Source organism: Pelodiscus sinensis, chromosome 28, assembly GCF_052426305.1.
Source record: "Pelodiscus sinensis isolate ZL-2025 chromosome 28, ASM5242630v1, whole genome shotgun sequence".
In the NCBI taxonomy this organism is placed as follows: Eukaryota; Metazoa; Chordata; order Testudines; family Trionychidae; genus Pelodiscus; species Pelodiscus sinensis.
Window position 1 is genome coordinate 5,546,028 of NC_143079.1, and position 23,146 is coordinate 5,569,173.

At 54.1% G+C, this 23,146-nt stretch overlaps 1 protein-coding gene across 2 annotated transcripts in view; it reads right to left on the reverse strand.

The window, feature by feature from the left end:
• GFRA2 (GDNF family receptor alpha 2) overlaps positions 1 to 23,146 on the reverse strand; it is a 113,227-nt gene that overhangs the window by 84,871 nt on the left and 5,210 nt on the right. For both annotated transcript variants that reach the window (XM_089773765.1, XM_075910697.2), the window contains exon 2: positions 13,156 to 13,455. In XM_089773765.1, the coding sequence (XP_089629891.1) occupies positions 13,156 to 13,455 (300 nt within the window). The remainder of the gene's footprint in view (positions 1 to 13,155; positions 13,456 to 23,146) is intronic.

Genomic DNA, 23,146 nt, shown 5'->3' on the forward strand with positions numbered 1-23,146 from the left:
CTCCTTGATTCAGCAGTGGTGACGCCTCTTCTGGAGTAGAGTGTCCAGTTCTGGGCGCCCCATTACAGAAAGGATGTGGCCGCAGTGGAGAAAGTCCAGTGGGAGGGCAACAGAAATGATGAGGGGGCTGGAGCACATGACTTATGAGGACAGGCTGAGGGATTTGGGCTTGTTTAGTCTCCAGAAGAGAAGAGTGAGGGGGGATTTGGTAGCAGCCTTCAACTCCCTGAAGGCAGGTTCCAAAGAGGCTGGAGAGAGGCTGTTCTCAGTGGGGGCCGATGGCAGAACAAGGAGCAATGGTCTCAAGTTGCAGTGGGGGAGGTCTAGGTTGGAGATTAGGAAAAACTATTTCCCTAGGAGGGTGGAGAAGCACTGGGATGGGTTCCCTAGGGAGGTGGTGGAATCTCCATCCCTAGAGGTTTTTACGTCCTGGCGTGACCAAGTCCCAGCTGGGATGATTAAATTGGGGTTGGTCCTGCTTTGGGCAGGGTTCGATGGCTCCTGAGGTCTCTTCCAACCCTAGGACTCTATCAGGAGCAACAGGGGACCTCCTTCCACCAGGGTTTCAGGTCTACAGATGTGAAAAGAACCAACTCGTTTCGGTTCACTGGTGATTCCAAAGTGTTTGTTTCAAGCTGAACCAAAACTCTGAGCAAATCAAAACACCACTTGCTTTGGGAACACTTGAGTTTTGACTTTATCATCCTTAAAGTGCTGTGATGAGAAAAGAGAGGCTTTTTAAACAGTCGCGTCAAGCCAAAGCACAGACAGATTCTTCAGAGTTTTCTTTTAGCCAAACAAACCTCCCCACCGGTCCGTTTTGGTAGCGAGGAATGGAGGAGCCAAAGCAGCTGCACCTCTTAGAAATCAATGCAAGTTCCAGCCTCTCGTGCCACAGATTAATTTGCCAAGAGAGTTTAAGTGATTTGCTCACTGTTCTCAAAGACAGAGACAGAATCCAACCCAGCATCAATACACACAGACCTCCATGCTGTCAGATCTGCTTTTTCCTTTCTCGCTCTTCAAATTTAAATTTGCAAGGCTGATACAGGGTAAGCCTACAGACCCAAAATGATGGAGGACCCGCCTTTCATAATACAAGTGTTAGGGGATAGGGGTTGTTACCATCAGGTCAAGGGTTCAAATCCAGCCAAGGTCACCAGGAACCAAAAGCAACCACTCCCATGAGATTTCTGTGATGTATGCAATTTCATACCTAGTGTTTTAAATTACAAGTAGGATAGTATTTACAGTCCCCCATGAAGCCCCCCCTTTTGTGCCAGGCGCTTACAGACATCAAGGAAAAGATAGCTCCTGCCCCAGAGAGCTTACAAGGTCACTAGGTAAGACAAACCAGAATTAGTTCCCATCTGCAGGCCGGGGAGAAGATACAGAGAGACTATGTGACTTGACCAAGTCACACACATGATCTGTGGCAGAACCAGAAATAGAACCCAGACCTCCTGATTCCTTGACCAGGAGACCTCCAACAGACCTTGCCATCACAAGAACACTTGTCCTGCTAATTGTCCCGTCTCAGACTCTGTTTCCCTCACACTGCTAGGGGGGTGATCGCAGGGGAGGGGTGGTGTCTGTCTCTAGAGGGGGAAAGGGGAGCATGGGGGGAAGTTTATTCTGGCACCTGTTCTGTGGATAAACAGGGATCTTCCATGATGACCCAGCCATGAGTTCCCTTAGCCAGAGCAGGCTTTGTTTAAACCCATTCCCAAGCCCACAAACAGGCTGTGAGCCCAGCCCATGCGTCCAGGCGGCTCTGCATCAGTCCGGATTGGATTAGCCCGAGGAAGGCAGCTTTTGTCCCCCTAGAGTTAAGCTACTCCAAACCTGCTGGAGAAGAGGCCTATTAAGAGGCCGGAAGCAATCAGGCAGGTCTGGCTGCCCTCCCAGTAGCTCCTCCTCAGAGGGTTATAAATGCATTTCGTGGCAGGAAACCCTTCACAAGGGCGTGGCTCCACTGGCTGCCAGAGAACGGGGATGGTTTAGCAAGAGCCAGGATGGGTAGAGCAGCAAGAGGAGGGGGAGAAAGACTCATGCCTGGTTCTAACAGCTACCCCCGCCCACGGGCCATTCCCTGGGGAAATGAATTGGGGGGGGTGTCTGTCCACTCCTCTTTGGCACTAAGGAGCTGGAGAAGCCGGTTGTGCTTGGAGAGCATGCGTCATCCCAGCGCAGCGGCCAGGCCGGGAGCTGAAACACAACCCCCCAGATTGTGGGATGGTCGCACTGGTCCCTCCACTGCTCCCCTTCTCAACTGAGCCCGGATCACCTCCGCTCAGACACGGCCCAAGCAAGAGGCCAGACAGGCTCTCGCAGGCTGTCCCACAGCGCCCGGTCACTCTAGTAATGGCCTTGCTCTATAGCCACCTACCTTACACCCACTGCCCAGGGACTCACCTGGTGCTGCACAAACACACCTGCCCAGTTCCAAGCTGTTCCCATGGCAACCAGCACCTTCTGGGGAGGGACCAGTGAATGGACTCCGGCCCGGCCCATGTGCCTTGTGAGGAGTTATGTGATCGGGTACCTAGCAGCCAGCAGGAAGGGGCAGTGGGGCTGCAAAATCACCTTTTGAGCAGGGGCAGTGGGGCTGCAGGCCCATAAGAGAAACCAGAAGGCACATGCTGGAAGTAGAGCCCATGCAAGGAATTCCTGGAGGTGCTCAAAGTACACAGAGAGGCAGCCTGCGGGTGAAGTTTCCACCTCCGGGTGCTGTGTGGGAACAGAATCTGGGAGGGAGGGAGAAAGAAAGAAAGAAAGAAAGAAAGAAAGAAAGAAAGAAAGAAAGAAAGAAAGAAAGAAAGAAAGAAAGAAAGAAAGAAAGGCAGGCCCACGTGATGGCAGGGCAATCTAGTGGATAGAGCACTAGACTGAGGGAATCAGGAGAACTACATGCTATTCCTAGCTCTATCCCAGACCCTGCTTTGTCTCTGAAGGAGCTGCCTCTCTCCGTGCCTTCCCTTCCCATGTCTTCTCTAGCTAGGCTGTGAGGTCCTTAGCACAGAGGCTGTCTCTGACTATATTGGTGGATAGCTCTGCTAGAGCAGGTCTCCACTAGGGCTATGTCTAGACTGCAAGCCTCTTTCGAAAGAGAGCGTCTAGACTGCACGTGGAATTTCGAAAAAGCAAGCCGCTTTTTCGAAAGAAAGCACCCAGTGAGTCTGGATGCTCTCTTTCTAAAAAGCCTGTTTGCTTTCAAGAACGCCTTCTTTCGAAAGAGCACTTTCGAAAGAAGGCGTTCTTCCTCGTGGAATTAGGTTTACCACCGTCGAAAGAAAAGCCGCATTCTTTCGATTTAATTTCGAAAGAACGTGGCTGCAGTCTAGACGCAGGTGAAGTTTTTTCGAAAAAAGGCTACTTTTTTCAAAAAAAACCCTGAGTCTGGACACAGCCTAGGAGATTATTTCGAAATCACTACATTCAAAATCAAAACTCCCGAAATAACAAAATCGAAATAGCGTGTCCCCACTACGGGGGAGTTTCAAAATGAGTCTGAGGCAGGAGCCATTAATGTGGACACACTAACTCGCTTTAGAGCCGCAGGAAGCACTGAGGAGTAATTACTTCAAATGACTCTAGGGAGTCATTATTTCGAAATAGCAGCAGTGGAGCATCCACACGGCCGCTATTCCAAAATAAGCATTATTCCCCCAGGAAAGCAGGAGCACAGATTTTGAAATAACGAGCCCATTATTCCAAAATAACAAGCTTCGTAGTATGGACGCTCCGCTTAGTATTTCAAAAGAAGGGGGATTATTTCAAAATACAGCCTCTCTTTGACTTACGAACCGGTTACGGACCAAACAATTGGTCGTAACTCAGTTTGTTCGGAAGTCGGACCCCATAGAGCTACACGTGACCGCGCTGTTCATAAGCGCGGATTGCGTTCGTAACTCGGGGTCCGCCATTTATGACAGCTTCGGTCGTAACTGCGAATGGTCGTAAGTCGACCGTTCGCAACTCGGGGACCGGCTGTAACTCCCTTGTTTAGACCAGCGCCTACTGTACTACCAATAAATATTGAAAACAACAACCCTGCCGTCATCACGCATAAGTCTGGCCTGTTTCCACAGGTTGGTGAAACTAAAAAGCCATCAAAAGAAACGGAAACACTTAAGAGTCATCCTGTGAGAGTCCCTCGTTTAAATCCAACACATTCACCTTGGCTAATGCTCCCATGATAAATAGCACCTTTATTAAAGTGTGTTTAGGAAACACCAACCTCTCGCTATATTGCTTTGCCAATGTAATAAATAATTAAGCACTCCTGAACCTTGCTCCTTGCAGGGAAAATTACCCAGTATTAAAAGGGCATTGAACTTCCCCCTAAGCTGGCTGAGATGCAATTAACCTCCGGGAAAGGCACTGGGGTGAAACCAGCTAGACTTAATTCAAGGAACTAAGCTCCCATGCAGCATGAGCATGCAAAACTCACTGACTTGAGAAAGATGAGAGGAGACCAGTGGTCTGGCCAGATGCATTGTGGGAGATTTTAGCTTCTCTGAAGCATCATATATTGGCAGTGGCCAGAGATCAGATACTGGTTCATCAGACCATTCTGATCCAGTGAGAAGTGGAGGACCATTGCCTTGAGCGATCTAGTTATGAATGGAGATGGGACACTGGACCCTGGATTACCCAGAGTTCTGCTGCCTTGCAGTGAGTCTACCTGCAAAATGAGGTCTCAAATCAAGGTGGGATTTGATAGGATGGTTTAGCATGGCCCTGCAGCAGCTCTCTGCTGTTCCAGCCCTGGGTTCCTCACACAGTGTTGTCAACGCCCCTCCATGCCGGGCATCAGTACAACTTTCTACAACTAGACCTTCTCTGCACTGGCATGTTTTGTCACCAAAAATGGCCGTTTGGCAACAAAACAGCAAGAATGTTTACACTACAATGGGACTTTTGTCAGGGAAAACACCCAGTTTGGGCGACAAAAAACATCAAGCCTTGCCAGAGACTTTTGTCTTTTCCTCTCCCTTTATTGTCAACGAAGAGCCAGTGTGGACTCTGCTGTTTCTTTCTGGTGAGAGGACTGGCTTCTGCCAGTATCCCACAAGGCCTGCTTTGCTGGCTCTGCTCAGTGTTTTGTGATCTCTGCTGCCCTGCAGGCCTGTGCCCCCGCCCTCCCCTCTCAAAGCTCCAGGAAGCATCTGACACCTGAGTGAGCTGCTCTCTTTGAGGAACGAACAAAGAGAAAATCACTGGAGTGCTTCTGTTCAGCTGCTGCTGCGGGGGGGGGGGATCTCGCGAGACTGTTGTGCTGCTTTGACATTCCTCAGCACGGAGCGCTCCCAGAGCTCTGAGGGAATCCCAAAAAGCACAGGGATCAGCTCTGCCTTCGCACCGCACTACGGGATGCTTACCCACAATGCTTTTCTCTATCTGGTCAACAGGGGAGCTAGCCATGTGGCCATGAAATGTCGACAATGAGAGGCGGAAAAACTTGTTTGACCAGTTTTCACTTTTGATGACTTTTTTGCCTGTTGACGACACTTTCATCACCAAACCTTCCCAGTGTAGACACAGCCCTAGTCTGTTACTAAAGATTCGGCCACGGGGTGTAGTCAGGTGTCATCCTGGATCTACTGTCAGCTTCCTCACTGGCTGAGCATTGGGCTCTTTGGCCTTGTGATTACAAGGGTCTTCCATTAGCTAACATTGTAAGACAAGGTCAAATCTGAAGGAAGGGCAAAGCTATGCAATTCTCACATGAGTTAACAGGTTGAGCTAAACCTTAGAATCCCCCAGGGTCACCATCCTGCCCTGATGGGAATGCTACAGCCCTACCTGGTCTTCACTAGGGCTGCGTCTAGACTGAAAGCCTCTTTCGAAAAAAAGCATCTAGACTATAAACAGTACGTTCGAAAAAGCAAGCCGCTTTTTTGAAAGAGAACACTCAGGCAGTCTGGATGCTCTTTCAAAAAAGCACAGTTTGCATTACATAGGGCTTTTTTCGAAAGAGCACTTTCAAAAAAAGGCGTTCTTCCTCGTAAAGCGAGGTTTTCTGTGGTTGAAAAAACTGCCACATTCTTTCGATTTACTTTCAAAAGAACGCAGCTGCAGTCTAGATACTGGGGAAGTTTTTTCGAAAAAAGGCCACTTTTTTTGGAAAAAACCCTGTAGTCTAGACACACCCTAGGATTTTACCTTCTGTTAGCCAACATGTGGTAAAAATCAAAACAAAACCGTTTCCCCTTTCTGTGCCTTAGTTTCTTTCTCTGCCTCAGTTTCCTGCTCTGAGAAATGGGGCTAGTGGTTTTTTTGCCCTCCTAAAGTTGTATTAAGGCCAACTTCGTTCCAGTGTGCAAAGTCCTTTCAAACTGATGAATGCACGGTACTGAAGGGCAAATCACCGTTAAGTAGAAATTTCTGTTTCCAGCCTGGCTTTCTAGCCACTTCGCGGCAGAGCTGACCTAGAGTCAAAGATTTACCTCCACCAATTGGCATGTGAAACCTACAATTGGTGCTGAGTGCTTTTGGAAGTCTGGCCCCTAGGTCTTGTCTGCACACAGATGTACACTACTTTAATTCAATGAGTGCAAACGCCCGTGTGGAGGCTCTTATTAAAAACTGGTTCTATTGGTTGTGTTTACCCCTAGACGTTTACCGGCATACAGGCCTGGTTTAACCCACTTCCAGAGCATCCACACACAAAATTGCACTGATTGAACTAAACTAGTTTAAAAAAATAATCACACTTCTCGGTGAATAGATGCAACTCTGAACAGGCTGCATTCGATTCTACCTCCAACCTGGAGCTGCTATGGAGGAGACCCTGGTAGGAAAAGAGGAGGCTTACAGTGTTGGTTGTGCTCCATGGTTACAAAGAGAAACTATTCCCCTTTCACTCCCCATCACACTCTCTGGGCTCTCAATTACATGAAGAAAAAAAACCTGAATTGTTTTCATTTGCAAGATGCACGTGACTCGCAGGAGCCTTTCCCCTTCCACCTTCTTCCACTCTCTCTACTGTTCCACTCTCTGCTTTATCCTTCCTCCCCCCACTTTTCCTCCCCACACCTGACAGTCAGGGCCAGGTTTTCAGCAGAGCTAAGCTCCCAACAGGCACCTAAATAAGGACTAGAATTTTCATGGGAGCTCTTGCGTGCTGAATCTGGTGGCCACCCCATCCAGGTGCCCAAACAGAAGCCATTAGGTGCAGAAGGCTTAAAAAAAATCTGGCCATGAATCTTTAATGAAGCAGCATGGTCCAGCAGGCAATGCATCTGACTAGGACTCATCAAACCTGCAGTCTAGCCCTACCTCTGCCACTGACTTGCTGTGTAACCCAGGGCAAGTCATTTAATGTCCCCTGACTCCGCTTCCCCACCCCTCTTTAGAGTGGAATAGTAACACTTGGAGAGCCAATGTCCTTCATAAGAGGTGTTTTTTTTCCCCTGGGGCCTTTCTGAGTTCCCTACATGCCACCTTACCCACCCTGCTGAGGACTGGGGCATCATCACCCTCTCGCTTTCTGCATGCAGGATACCCCCGTCCACCTCCACTCGCTTTTCACTTCTCTGTTACAAGGAAGCAACATCTGCCACTTTGCCTGCGGATGTCAGGAGCATTCCAATGGCCTGCAATGAGCGGCGAGGGCAAAGCTGCAGGGCCAGCCGCTGAGAGGAGTGGAGGGGTGTTGGCTCCCTCATCTCTGGGGGGCCACAAAGTTGCAGCTCTGGCTGGAGGCAGCAGCCCAGGGAGCAGCAAGGGAAATGTGTTTGCTGCAGAGTTCAGCCGGGATTGGGGCAGAAACTCAGCACATTCCAAACACCACCGACACATTTTCCCGTATCTCAGCTGCAGGATACTCCGAAAGGACTAGCAGCCCTGGTGTGAGCCACACACCTACTGGGCGCAGGGCACCGTCCCATGGAGTGGCCCTGAGACCACTGATAGACAATGCGTGTGCTCTACGGCCTTAGCCAAGCGCCAGCCGGCTTTGCATGCACGAGCCTTCCCAGCATGCACTAAGCTCCAGAAGTCCCAGGTTCGATTCCATCTCTCGGCGTGGTGCTTGTTCCACAGAGACCAGGACAGAACAACTGCGGGGTGGCTACAGACTCAGGACTGAGGGGCCTGCAAAGAGCAGAGTGAAGGAAGCTTGCCGGCGCCTGACCACAGAATGCCGAATTCTAAGCAGCCCTTCCGATCTGAGGGGTCCCTAATCCCACAGCCAGCTGCAGAGCGAGTGGGGGAGGGGTGAGAAGAGTCGGCTTCCTCTCCCTCCTACACCCTCCCCCCTGCCCCAGCTCCCTTTGATGAGGAGAAGAGAGTAGATAATCCTCTCTCCAATAAACAAACGGGCCCCGCGCCGGCAAAATCCAATTTCAATTACTGCCGCTGATTTACACCGTCCCCGGCCTGCACTAGCAGCTGCCGCTGCTACATTTGGAGGCGGCTCGTTTGTGGAAGCAGCCAGCTCCCTCATGTCCTTCGTGCTGCTCTTGTTCACCCCACACCCTGGCCAGACAATGGCTGGGAGGAAGGTGGTGCCTGGCTCTCTCCCAGGTGGGGAACAGCTGATGTACTGTCACCTCTCGTGCAGTCTATCCCATTCCCAGAACACGGTCCTCTGTGGCGCACAGACAGCGTCATAGGACATAAAGAGTCAGCCACACCTAATAGTCAAAGCAGCAGCCTGGGAACCAAGAACTCCTGAATCCTCATCCCATTCCTACCTCTTTGGGAGACAGAGGGTCTATCCCTTCCTCTGTGCTCACAGGGAGTGAGGCTGGAATCACATGGGCCAAAAGAAATCTGATGAGGTTCAACAAGGACAAGCGCAGAGTCCTGCACTTGGGACGGAAGAATCCCAAGCATTGTTACAGGCTGGGGACTGACTGGCTAAGCAGCAGTTCAACAGAAAAGCACCTGGGGATGACAGCGGATGAGAAGCTGGAGAGGAGTCAACAGGGCACCCTTGTAGCCAAAAAGGCTAACGGCATATTGGTGCATTAAGAGGATCATGGCCAGCAGATCTAGAGAAGTGATTATTCCCCTGTTTCGGCACCGGTGAGGCCACATCTGCAATATCACATCTAGTTGTGTCCTTCCCCCCCTCCTTACAGAAAGGATGTGGACACGTAGGAGAGAGTCCAGCAGAAGGCAACGAAATAATCAAGGGGCTGAAAGAGGCAGAGGGATTTGGGAGTATTTAGTCTGCAGAAGAGAAGAGTGAGGGGGGATTTGAGAGCAGCCTTCAACTTCCTGAAGGGAGGTTCCAAAGAGGCTGGAGAGAGGCTGTTCTCAGTGGGTGCAGGTGGCAGAACAAGGAGCAATGGTCTCAAGTTGCAGTGGGGGAGGTCTAGTTTGGATATGAGGAAAAGCTATTTCCCTAGGCGGGTGGTGACGCTTTGGGATGGGTTCCCTAGGGAGGGGGTGGAATCTCAATCGCTAGAGGTTAAGTCCCGGCTTGACAAAGCCCTGGCTGGGATGATTGAGTTGGGTTGGTCCTGCTTTGGGCAGGGGGCTGGACTCGATGGCTCCTGAGGTTTCTGCCATCCCTGGGATTCTATATCGTAACAGATATAGGAGCACTGAGAGTTTCTTGTCCAGAACAGGGATCAAACCCCAGTCCTCTTGCTCTGCCCATGCAGGGCCCTGCCGCATGAGCTAAAGGAGAGTTTGCAGAAGCCTGTGGCACCCCGGCCCCCAGCTGCACAGTTCCCAAACCACCCAGTAGCACCGGGGTAGAGCTGTTAGAACAGCCCTCTCCGTACTCCTGTAACCTCCTGCACCCGAGGCTGTCTAGGCTGAAAGGGAAAGAGACTTGCCCAAGGTCACTCAGTGAGACAGTGGCAGAGCCAGGAAGAGGACATCAGGCCATTGTTGGCTCTCAGGAGTGTAAATCTGCAGCAGCTCTTCCAACTTCAGTGTGGTGGCCATGAGCCAGGCTGGAGCAGAACCAAAGACACCCAGGAGCCTGTTTTGCCAGCCAGGAAGATGGGAAGTCCCAGAGACAGTGAACCGGGGGATGGGGGGGGGTGCTGCTCCCACCGGACAAGCCGGGGATTCCATGGACACCGGGGGCAGGGGCCAGCGCATGGCCGGAGAGGGAAACGCTCCGCAAGCAACGCCCGGGGGACGCGCCTAGGCATACACGGAGACGAGACTGACAGCCCGGAGCCTGCTCGGAGTCGGGGGCAGGCAAACAGCCCTGACCAGAGACCTGCCCCCTCCGACCCCACTCACACGAATGGGACATTAACTCTCCCCCCCACACACACACACCTCCACGACCTGCCTCGGTGCCCTGACGTGGCTTCTCATTCCAGCCCCAGCTGCTCCAGCGTGTGCGGCCCCTTCTGGGGAGGGGCTGCCTGGGATCAGCCAGGCCAGTGGCCACTCGGCTAGGAAAAAGCAGCCTCGCCCACCTCGCCCCCTCTTCCAGGCCAGCCCGGTTCTCGGAATCCTAATCAGCCTCTTCACACGTCTCTCCCCCAAAGCCCGTCCGCCCGGACCTGCCCTCTGCTCTGGTGCCAACAGCTGAGCCTTCAGCCTTGGCCAGAAGTGATGGGGCGGGGAACCTCATGGGCTCTCCAGCTCCAGCAACCCCCAAGGCCAGGCTGGGATGCGCCCGAGGCTAGAGGATGAGAGAGAGAGTGGGGGAAAGGGGGGGGGGAAGAATCTAGATGGGGAGGGGGAGAAAAGGGGGCAGAGTCTGGAAGGGAAGGGGGCAGTTTGGGTGGGTCTTCCCCGCTCATCGATTCGGTTCCTATTTGACAATAAACAAGGGGCGAGCTCTCCCCGGGATGCGAACACCGACGCCCTGGGGGTCAAAGGCTGAGAGATGCCGACGGACACCACCTCCGCGCTATGCTGGGCTTGCGCCTGCCCAGGGTGCAGGATGAATGAAACCATTCCCACAGAACTGCACGGACGCCCCGTATCCCTGACCCACAGAGCACCCCCAGCCGCTCCAATCCCGGACTCCCCACAATGCTCTGCTCATGCCCCTTGGTCCTTCCGGCAACACCTCCTGCCGCTACACACACACACACACACACACACACACACACACACACACACACACTGCTGCTACACCTACACTCACACGAAAATACACATGCCCTGCTGCTACACCTACACACACACACACACTGCTGCTACACCTACACTCACACGAAAACACACATGCCCTGCTGCTACACCTACACACACACACACACTGCTGCTACACCTACACTCACACGAAAACACACATGCCCTGCTGCTACACCTACATGCACACACACACACACACACACACACACTGCTGCTACACCTACACTCACACGAAAACACACATGCCCTGCTGCTACACCTACACGCACACACACACACACTGCTGCTACACACACACACACACACACACACCCTGCCGCTACACCTACACACACACACACACTGCTGCTACACCTACACTCACACGAAAACACACATGCCCTGCTGCTACACCTACACGCACACACATACACATACCCACCCACCCTGCTGCTACATCTACACACACACCCTGCTGCTACACCTACACACACACACACACAGGCATCTCTGTTAATGCTCTTCACTGCTGACCCGCTGCCCTCTCTTCGATTCTCGTAGGAAACCCTCCTCCCCACCACACTAATGAAGAATCTGATGCTTTGCTGCCCGGCCTGTGTCCCCCCTTATCCCACCTGTGCAGAGCGGGTGTGAACCGCTCCCCCTTCGAGCCTGTTTTTCTTCCACTTTGCACAGGTGTAAAGCAGCAGCCATGAGAGCGTGTGAGGCTCTGAACACATCTCCCGACTCACCCTGCTCCACCAGCTCCCAGGACTGGCCCCAGGGCTTCCTGGCCTTCCCAGAGCAGCTCAGACCAGCTAGGGGACCAGAACCCCGGCCCCAGCCCCACACACTACCACTGAACTAGCAAATCAGAACCCCCACCACCACCAACAACCCAATGGGCCAGCACCACCCCTACCCCACCAACAACAACCCAACGGGACAGCACCACCCTTCCTCCCCCATCAACAACCCAATGGGCCAGCACCACCCCTACCCCACCAACAATGCAATGGGCCAACACCACCCCTCCCCCACCAACAACAACCCAACGGCACAGCACCACCCTTCCTCCCCCAACAACAACCCAATGGGCCAGCACCACCCTTCCTCCCCCACCAACAACCCACTGGGCCAACACCTCCCCTCCCCCACCAACAACAACCCAACGGGACAGCACCACCCTTCCTACTCCAACAACAACCCAATGGGCCAGCACCACCTCTCCCCCAGCAACAATGCAATGGGCCAACACCACCCCTTTTCACCAACAACCCAACGGGACAGCACCACTCTTCCTCCCTGTCAACAACGCAATCGGCCAGCACCACCCCTCCCCCAGCAACAATGCAATAGGCCAATACCGCCCCTCCCCGTCAACAACACAGTGGGCCAACACCACCCCTACCCCACCAACAATGCAATGGGCCAATACCGCCCCTCCCCGTCAACAACACAATGGGCCAGCACCACCCCTCCCCCAGCAACAATGCAATGGGCCAACACCACCCCTACCCCACCAACAATGCAATGGGCCAACACCACCCCTCCCCCACCAACAACAACCCAACGGGACAGCACCACCCTTCCTCCCCCAACAACAACCCAATGGGCCAGCACCACCCCTCCCCCAGCAACAACAACCCAACGGGACAGCACCACCCTTCCTCCCCCAACAACAACCCAATGGGCCAGCACCACCCCTCCCCCAGCAACAACAACCCAACGGGACAGCACCACCCTTCCTCCCCCAACAACAACCCAATGGGCCAGCACCACCCCTCCCCCAGCAACAATGCAATCGGCCAACACCACCCCTTTTCACCAACAACCCAACGGGACAGCACCACTCTTCCTCCCTGTCAACCACCCAATGGGCCAGCAGCACCCCTCCCCCAGCAACAATCCAATGGGCCAGAACCACTCCTCCCGCACCAACAACGCAATGGGCCAACACCACCCCTGCCCCCGCCACCCACAACCCAATGAACCCGAACAGCCTCCCCCCCACACCACTACTGAGCAAACTCACTGGAACGCTCCTATGGGGCTACATGGGGGGGACCTCCCCATGCAACGGACCAGGCCCCCCGGCGGGACGCTTACCCTCCGTCAGCCCGAGGTGTATGCTCCAGTAGATCTGCAGGCACTGCAGCTCCTTCTTCATGCCCCGCTTGCAGCGGCAGTCGTAGAGGGGGCTCTCCTGCAGCACCTCCAGGGCCGCCTGGCACTCCTTGTTGGCCAGCATGGTGTTCCTGTCCCGGCCGGCCAGGCACTGGCGCAGGGTGCGGTACCGGGAGCTGCAGCTGGGGTCGGCGGCGCACAGCTCGCTGGCCCGCACACAGTCCACGGGGGCACGCCAGCCAGGAGGGGCCTGGCCAGAAGCCAGGGAATGGAGGATCTGGTCTGGGGAGGGGGAGGAAAGAAAGGCCAGAGCGTGGTGAGTGAGGCTAGCCAAGGCTCTGCCCTTCGCCAGTGCTTCAGGCCCACAACTCGCCCCCCACCCAGGCAGCGGCCCCCTCTGCCTGCCCCCTCCCATGCCTGGGCCTGCCACATGATCCCGACCCACAGCGCCTACTGCTCCCCCAGCCCTGTCCGCACTCCCCTCACAGCACCGCCAGCACTGGGATCCTGACCAGGAGTCCCTCCCCCACTCCTCCCTCAGCCCTGGGGTCCCTCCTCAGCCCCACATCTCTGCCAGGAGCCCCCCTGGGTCTTCCAATCCCCTCGGTGCTGCTCTGTTGCACCCTCAGCCATTCCAGTCCTGAACCCCAGGTCAGCTCTGCAGCCCGCCTGGTGTGGGAGGGAGGGAGCAGAAACCTAGCTCTCATTTCTCCACTCCCTTGTAGAGCACTTTACAAACCTTAACAGATCGATCCGGACAGCCCTCAATGACCCACATGGTCCGAGTGGGGAAACTGAGGCATCGCACTATGGAGCGATTCGTGCAAAGTCATGCAGCAAATTAGGAGCAGAGAGGGGACTAGAAACTTGAAATCTTAGACAATTAGGAGACCTCGGGAGATCAACAAGTCCAACCCCCTCATCGAGTCCAACGCCCTTGCTCTCCCCATCAGCTGCGCTGGCCACTAGGTAACATTGCTCTACACATATAAAGTCGTGTGTGGGTTATCGGTAATGCCATCGAAATGTGTTTCCTCTCTGCTCAGTCTGAAGTATCTTTACAAGGTAACGAAAATCCTGCCTGTTAAAAAACATGCCAGGCAAAGACCGGTGCTGCCATGCAATAAATCTGGTTTCGCTCTTACGCCAACAGGCCCAGGAAGTTAATTTTTCACACTCCGAAGGAGCTAGGGAACAGCATTCCATGGAGGCCACCAGCAGGTCTGGAACTCCCTGCCTTCAACATCAGCCTCGGCCACACTAGCTAGATGAGTAAGTCCAGCAGCAGGCAGCAGTAGTAAGCTGTTATCCTTAGGGGAGTCGCCAGTCCCTGGGAATCCATCATGCACTGAAACACTGGGAAACATTAGCAAGCCCTCAGAATCACTCATCAGCTTGTTTCCGGGGCTGCAGTGTTGGTCCCTGACCAGCCTCCTTAGAGGGTGCAGAGGAGGAGGAGCAGAGCGAGTCTCCCCCACTGAGAGAAAAGCCCAGCTCACAAACCTGCAGTACGTCATCTCTCAGCAAACACCAGAGCAGAACGCCCACACCTCTCAAGCATCCAGCTCCTGCTGGACTCTTCAGCCCCGTCCTCCTGGTTATAAGAGTTGTACTCATCCACTTAGGGGACAGGAACAACCCCATGTGACTTAGGCAGCCAATCCGCACCACGGCTCAGAAACTGAGGGCCGTCCCAGTGGGGGAAGTGCTGCCAATCCATTGGATAACAAACCCCAGTGACTCCTGGTTCACGCCCAGGGGTGCCCCAGTGGCAGGCGCACAGAACCCAGGGGCTGTGTCTAGACTGGCAAGTTTTTCTGCAAAAGCAGCCACTTTTATGCAAAAACTTACCAGCTGTCTACACTGGCCACTTGATTTTGCGCAAAAGCACTGACGTTCTACTGTCTGAAATCGGTGCTTCTTGCGCAACTGCTTCGACGTTCCCATTCGGGCAAAAGCCCTTTTCCGGAAATGTTTTTGCGCAAGAGGGCCAGTGTAGACCGCTAAAAACTGTTTTGTGCAAAAAAGCCCCGATAGCGAAAATGGCGATCAGGGCTTTCTTGCGCAAAATCGTGTCTAGATTGGCACGGATGCTTTTCCACAAGAAGTGCTTTTGCGGAAAAGCGTTCATGCCAATCTAGATGCTTTTTCCCGCAAATGCTTTTAATGGGAAAACTTTAATGGGAAAACTTCTTTCGAAAGAAGCCTGCAGTCTAGACATAGCCTTAGGGACTGTCGCTTACCATCTGCACGTACAGCACCTTGCACAATGAGATCCAAAGCTTGACGCAAACTTCTAAGTCCTACTGTAATGCCGATAATAGTAATAAATAATCTATCCTGCTGCAGTTTATGGCTATGTCCCCAGTCTGTAAACAGCCAGCAACTGAGGCTGAGCTCAAGCACCCTAAGAGGACAAGATGTTAAGCAAATCCCACAGATAGGGCCCTGCAGATCAAGAGCTATCTGCTTTATATCCACGGGTAGCCACAGATGTGGACGCAGATATCCGCAGCATATTTTTCTGTAGACAGATGTAGACAGGGATGCAAATTTTGTATCTGTGCAGGGCTCTACCCATGGATATGGTGGGAATTTGTTCCTCATATTCTAGGATCAATGAGTCAATGTTAGACAGACCCCAGAATTCCTGACTCCCCAGTCGTCTGAGCGCAACCGGCTAAATCACACCACTTTTCCCATTCAAGCTCTGATCCTGAATTCCTTCCTTGCTGCAAAGCCCCAGGGACTTTGATGCAGCATGATGGCGGAAGACTTGCTGTTTAATTCCAAACTCAACAGGGATCCTGGCTGTAAACCAGCCCTAGTACAGCGAGAGCCCAATACCCTGTTCTGCAAATCAGAAGTGACTCTGGATTTGCAGCAGTGTCCTAGAACAGGGGGTGGCCTGCACCGGACAGCAGTGGGGGGAAGAGGGAGGAGTTCATCTGCCCGAAAGAAATGCCTCAAAAAGCAGAACATTTAATAAAAAAAAATTAACGTTGGAGGCAGCCTCTGCTGGGGATGCTGGACTCATGGAAGATCCTGAGCCGGCAGTTTTCATGCAAACAGGAGAGGGACCATGAGCAGTCCTCCCTCCCCTACTAAGACCTGGACCACAGCCCAGAGGCAGCACCGCCTTCTCCTTCCTGCAAACGCAAGTTCGTTTTCTAAAAGGCAGCTGAAGTCTGGAGTTCTCTGCCCCAGGAGCTGCCAGCAGCCTCCGCCTCCTCTGGCATGCTGAGGTAAGATGGGCAGGTAATATGCAGCGCCTGGATCTCCTCCCACTCACCCTACGCAGGAGCCGGTTGGGTTCCCAGTAGGAATCAGCTGAGGCGGGTATAGAACCAGGCTTGCTCAGGATCACTGTTTGTAACTGACGAGTCCATTTGGGACTCAGGCTGGCTACACCGGGAAGGTTTGGCGATAAAAGTGCTGTCGACATGCTAAAGTGAAAACCGGTCAAAACGGGATTTTCCGCCTTCCATTGTCAACATTTATGGCCACATTGGTAGCACCCTGGTGACAGACAGAGCAAAGCATTGTGGGGAAGCTTCCAGCAGGGCAATGTTGTGGGAAGGGAGAGCTGATCCCTGTGCTTCTTGGGATTCCCTGGTAGCTCTAGAAGCTCTCCATGCTGAGGCATTGCAAGCAGCACTGCAGTCTCTCCAGCCCTCCCCTGGCAGCAGCAGCCTGCCTGCCCCTGTGTTCCTAGCAAGGCAGAACAGGAGCAGTCCAATGATTTGCTCTTTGTTCCCCAAACAATGCAGCTCACTCAGCTGTCAGACACTTCCCAGCGTTTTGAAAGTGGAGGAACACAGGCCTGCAGGGCATCAGAGATCACAGAACACTGAGCAGAGCCATCAGCGCAGGCATGGGGAGATACTGGTGGAAGCCAGTTCTCCCCACAAAATAAACAGCAGAGTCCACACTGGCTTTGTCGACAATAAAGGGAAGGGAAAAGATAAAAGTCTCTTTCAGGGGTAGAAGTTTTGTGTCACCAAAACTGGGTGTTTTCCCAACAAAAGTCCCATTGCAGGCTACACGCTCTTACTGTTTTGTCCCCCAAAGGCAGTTCTTGGTGACAAAACCTGCCAGTGTAGACAAAGCCTTAGGAGCAGCTCCCCTCCCCACATTCAAGAGCATGCAGGGGCTCTTGTCTCCAGCTAGAGCACTGAGCACGGCCTGACTCCCACAGCCCCTCTCCTTCAACTTCAGGCCACGCAAGGGCCCTGATGGAACCAGGCCTTCCTGCATTCCCCGGCTTCTCTTCCTGCCTGGCTGAGTCATGCCGTGACCTGTCTCAGCTCCACGTCACTAGTGGGGGAAAGCATCCAACACCCTCTCGCTCTGAAGAGATTTGGAACCTGGCTCTGCTTCCAAGCCTTGCGGTTGTTCCTGCTTTGGGCAGAGGGTTGGACTCGATGACTTCCTGAGGTCTCTGCCAACCCTAGGATTCTACGAGCTGGGTAACCCGCATGGTTAGCATGCGTCAAATTGCCCCCTCGTAGCTGGGCCACATAGAAGGTAAAAGTCTACTCCTGCTGCCAGCTAGCGAGCTGCTCTTACAGCTCCAGCTGGCAGCATCCTGGCAAGTTACAACCCCGCTGAGAGCCTGTGCCCTGGGTTGTTCTGTTTGGATCAAAGTGCATGCCTGGCGCTCCCACCCAAGTCCACCAAGAATCCAGCAGCCTTGGAAGGTCGGTGTCTGCTCCAGCTAGGTGACGTCCTTCCCGGCTTACGTAGATACGCCCACGCTAGCTCTGGGTGTATCTAGAAGTCCGGCCACCTCAGCCCTTCTAGCTAACCTGGGAATTTCGCCTCTCCGCTGCATGTTACCGAGGGGATGTGCGATCATTTCCCACCACAATGACATAGGTTTCCCCCAAAGGAACAAACCTTGCCTGTTCCAAGAAGCAGCCCAGATGCGCCCGGCTGCTTTTCCAGAGTGCTCACATTCGCAGGCACTGGGAAGCTACAGAGATATGTAATTAGCCAATAAGGCTCGAGGTCCGACGCAGCCCATTTGAGGCGCTAATAAAAACCAGTAAAGACTCTGCAAAACGCAAGCAGGCAGCAGGGGTGGAAACCAAAGGAAACATTTGCACAAAAGAGAATCACGCAGGGACCGTCCCCCCGTCTCTTGTCCCATGGCGGAGCGCTCCCCAAAGCTCTGCTCTACCTCCTCTCCTGCTCCCAGCCTCCCCTTCATCCAGCCAGCTCCCAACCATCTTCCCCAGCAGCGCCAGTTCTGGTTTGCTGTGCACCCTGGACTCAAGACGGACCAGCAGTCAGCAGAAGCATCTGGTGCTCCTCACCAGAGCATCAGGCCCCAGCTCTTTACCAAGGTAGTTTCTCCCTTGTGCAGACCCCACTCCACTAATACCTACACACACATGCTCTCCCCCACCCCCAACCCAGCCAGCCCTCCTTCCAGACTGTGCAGGACCCCTCAACCCTCCAGCAGGTTTTTAATTGGATCTCGCAGCTGTTAGAACGTAAGACCAGCCAGACTAGGTCAGACCAAAGGTCCATCTTGCCCAGTATCCTGTCTGCCGATTCCAGGTGCCCCAGAGGAAATGAACAGAACAGGGAATCATCAAGTGATCCCTCCTCTGTTACCCATTTCCAACTTCTGGCAAACAGAGGCTAGGGAAACCATCCCTACCCATCCTGGCTAATAGCCATTGATGGACCTAACCTCTATGAATTTATCCAGCTCTTTTTTGAACCCTGCTAAAGTCCTGGCCTTCACAACTTCCTCTGGCAAGGAGTTCCACAGGTTGACTGTGTGCTGCGTGAAGAAATACGACCTTTTGTTTGTTTTAAACTTGCTACCTATTAAATTTAATTTGGTGACGTCTCGTTCTTGGTGTTATAGGACCAAGTAAATAGCTTTTCTTTACTCACTTTCTTTACACTGGCCATGATTTTATAGATCTCTCTCATGTCCCCCCTTCATCTCCTCTTTTCTAAGCCGAAAAGTCCCAGGCTTTTCAAATCTATCTTCATACAGCAGCCGCTCCAAACCCCTTATCATCTTTGCTGCCCTTTTTGGAACTTTTTCCAATGCCGAGAGATCTTTTTTGAGATGAAGCAGCCATTGTTGCTCACGGTTCGACAGGGTCACTCTGAGCCGTCTGGCTGCAGGGTTTGGTCTGTTAGGGAAGACTGTGCGGTACCTGGATCCTTCCTTTTGGTGCACAGGGACATATCTCCTGGGAACAGCTTCTCCACCAGTTTTATAAGCCCAGTGCCAAAGACAGGAACTGGACCGTCCAGCATTAAGTCACTCCAGAAATCCAGCAGCTGCAGAGCCCCAGCCTTTCACCCTGCAGAGTGAGGGGCCAGCTCTAGTTCGGGACCCCAATGCTTGGAGTCCAGGGAAAGTCTGCCCCCCTTGTGCCACTGGAAATCTCTGCTGCCAGGGCAGGAATAGCCGAGGGCTGCAGGCCATGGGTGTGGGGCATGGGCACCGCTGCAAGAGCGGCAAGGAGGGGGCTGGGATGCGCACCAGTAGTATTAGAGTAGAAGGCTGCAGGCCACTGCTGAGCCAGGCCGAGGCCAGAAGGCTGCAGGCCACGGCTGAGCCAGGCCGAGGCCAGAAGGCTGCAGGCCACTGCTGAGCCAGGCTGAGGCCAGAAGGCTGCAGGCCACGGCTGAGCCAGGCTGAGGCCAGAAGGCTGCAGACCACTGCTGAGCCAGGCTGCAGGCCAGAAGGCTGCAGGCCACGGCTGAGCCAAGCTGAGGCCAGAAGGCTGCAGGCCACTGCTGAGCCAGGCTGAGGCCAGAAGGCTGCAGGCCACGGCTGAGCCAGGCTGAGGCCAGAAGGCTGCAGGCCACAGCTGAGCCAGGCTGAGGGCTCAAGGCTGATCCATGGGGAATGCTGGAGGTCTACCCAGAGCCATCAAAAAAGCTTTGGTGCTGTAGAGCCTGATCCTTAGTTCCGCTCATGGGGCAGCATAAAGGGGCAGGGAACAGCCCCCTAAGGGAGCCCGATGGCTGATGTAGGGGGGTGGAGCTGGATTGGAGCCTTGTCCCCACCCGGACCCACAGGAAGGTGAGAATTGGCACAGGCAGGGAAGGGGCATGGCTAGTATATTGCTCTATGGCTGTTCTCCGTTTCCATGGGAAGGGGAACCCAAGTCAGAGCAGCCCTCCGGCTTCCTTGGCTCCCCAGCGACCTGGTCCTGGCAAAGGGCGCTGGAGCGAGCAAAGGAACGGGAGGGGGAGGGAACGCAACCCCCGCCTGTGCGGCCGCGGCCTGTGGTTTTATCCGGTGTCAGAGAGGTTGCCGTGCTCGTCAGTTTCAGCCAAAGCAGGAAGGAGCGCAGTGCGACTCACGGACGCTCGTGCCCCGATAAAATTGTTACGTTCTTCAGGGGCCCCGGACTCCTTGTGGTTTTCTCAAGAGTCTCGCAAGAGCTGGTTTGTCTTCCCAAAGCCTCAGCTCGGGGAATAAAGGAGAATTTCAGCTTCCTTGAAAAGAGACGCCGCCTTGGTTCTAGTCCTACTGGTTGGGAGAAAAAGCTTCCAGATGTGACCCGGAAAGACTCTCACACAAAAAAGCCCCAAAGGCAAAGAACCAAACCCCAATGGGATTTTTTTTTTAATTTCATGGGCTTGGGGGCTTTTGACTCAGGATTCTTGACCATGTGGAGCTGGCGATACTGTCGCTTGGATGCAGCCATGCAGCGTTTCCCAAATACAACCTTCCCCTCTCAGCTTAGACACAGTTAGAACCGACCTTCATATGAGCTGGCAGAAGATCTAATGAAAACGACGTGTCTTTCCCTTCCACTTAGCTCCTGTCCCTGAGCAGTCAGGCCCAGACTCTCTGCCTCCCCCACGTCTCTCTTTCTTCCCCCTTCTCCAAAGCAGATCACTGGATCTCGATGGAGCCATCTCCGTTTCTACGCAGCGGCTTCTTTGGATTCATTCGGGGGTGAGGGAGGGGGCATTTATTTATTCTAAACGACATTCCACCGAATTTCAGCACCGGCCTTTCACCCAGAGACGGGAGATAAAACCCGAGCCATCTCCTCGACTGGCGTGGAAGATGATCTATGCAAATCAGGAGGGTGCTAGAGTCTGACATGCAGCGGAGGATGGAAGAAAAGTGTCTCTTTAAATGCCTCTGCAGCTGGGGGATGTGGGAAGCGTGGGGTTCCTACCCCCTCCTCCCACCCCTGATCCTTCCTAACGCCCACAGCCGGCTCCTGCCCGGCCTTCAAAGGCAAACTGGGAATTTTAAAGCCCAGCCTGTGGCCAGGTATGGCAGGGAGACAGTGACACCTAGAGGGCAGAGCCGTGCTAGCTCCCAATTCCACCGGCAAAAAGCAGCCAGGCACGAACAAGGGTCACCTGGCTTGGAGTTCTTTTGGCATCCTATTCACAGCCCCCTCTCACCACCTCATGGACCCCCGGCCCCAGCTCACAACAGTGCCCTGCCTTTGTGCTTTCCTCCTGCCCTGCTCGGAGCTGCCGAGAAAGAACCCCTCTTCCTTCGTGATGGTGCCTTTTGTTTGCCCTTGTTCCCCGCCCCCAGCAGGCCCTGGCAGCGGGGTGGTGCCCGAGGCTGGGGGCTTTTCCATCCGGGGCCTGAGATCAAGTCTCCACTTATGTCGCAAGCAAGTGATCTGTCCTGCAAGGCCTTTGCGTCTCGGAGAAGATTAGTGCAGCATTCTGTGCGCTGGCAGAGAGAAAAGCAGGCCAAGGACTAGGAGCAACCAGGGCTGGAGGGGGATTGTACAGCAGCAGACTGGAGTAGCGGGAGGCGTTGTAGATCAAGACAGAGGGGCGTTGGCAGGGAAGAAGTGGCCAGAAGTAGAATAGCCGGAGGTGTGGGGGAGGCACTGCAGGTTAAGAGCAGTGTTCCCTGTAAGCCGTGCACTTGTGCGGCCGCTCAGGAAAAATTCAAATGCCCCCCCAGCTGCTTAGCAGAGTGCCCACAGCTAGGTTTTGTGTTGCTGCTGGGTGGTGCACATTCACACGTGCTTTGGTGCACATCATTTTATTCCACACGGTGGATGGAAAAGATTAGAGGGAAGACTGGTCAGAAGTGAGGTGTCCTGGCCGAGCCTTGTGGAGCGCTGGAATGGTGGGGGCGGGGGTGTGGAGGGCAGCAGAGAGAGGCATGGGAAGGAGCCGAGGACTGAAACAGCCGGGGGAATTTCACATCAGGCAGGATGGTGACGCCTCTGCAGAGCTGTTTACTGGAAACGTGCCCATCACTTGCCCTCCGGCCACAGAGCACAGAGATTTCCTCCTGGGGTCAGCAGGTGTCTGACCTTTTGGGCCATCGCTGGATCTTGGGCCCTCTGGGCAGACAGGAAAGGTGTCCCGGGAACTGGCGCGGTTGGCGTAAAGACTGTAGCTCAAAACCACACCCAGCCAGGCGATGGGAGCAAATTAACTCTTCCTGTGCTGGAAGTTCTTCTCCTTCCAATCCGATAGCCCCCGGGGGCTGGAGGAGGGATGCACGAGGCAGGGCGGTGTTGGACCAGTGCTGCCGGGCCTCTGGTGCCTTGCACAATCCCCCATGGTCTCCCCCTCTGAGCTAACCACGTTGCCAATGCAGCCACAAATGGCAGAGAGGGCCAGTGGAGGGAGGAGTGAGCACCAACCAGCCTCTCCAGGTTCCTGCCTTCGAGGGACCCGCAGAGGCTCATCGCTGCGAGAAGAACAAAGATTTGGAGGGGAGAGGTCCCAGGCTTTACCGGTTGCAGGATCCAAAGAGCTGGACAAACCACTACAGCTAACCATCTACGTATCCCGTCCACAAAAGCCCCCCCCACCACAGGCCACAGCGCTTGCCCCTGGGGACATAAAATCCCCCAAAACTGTAGGACTCCTGCCCGTCACCCCTTCACGGACGCATCCTCCCCGGCCCCCATCTCCGCGCACACTTGTCTGCATCCTTGGCGTGACTCCATCCATAGGGGATGCATGGGGGGGGTTACATGCCCCCCCT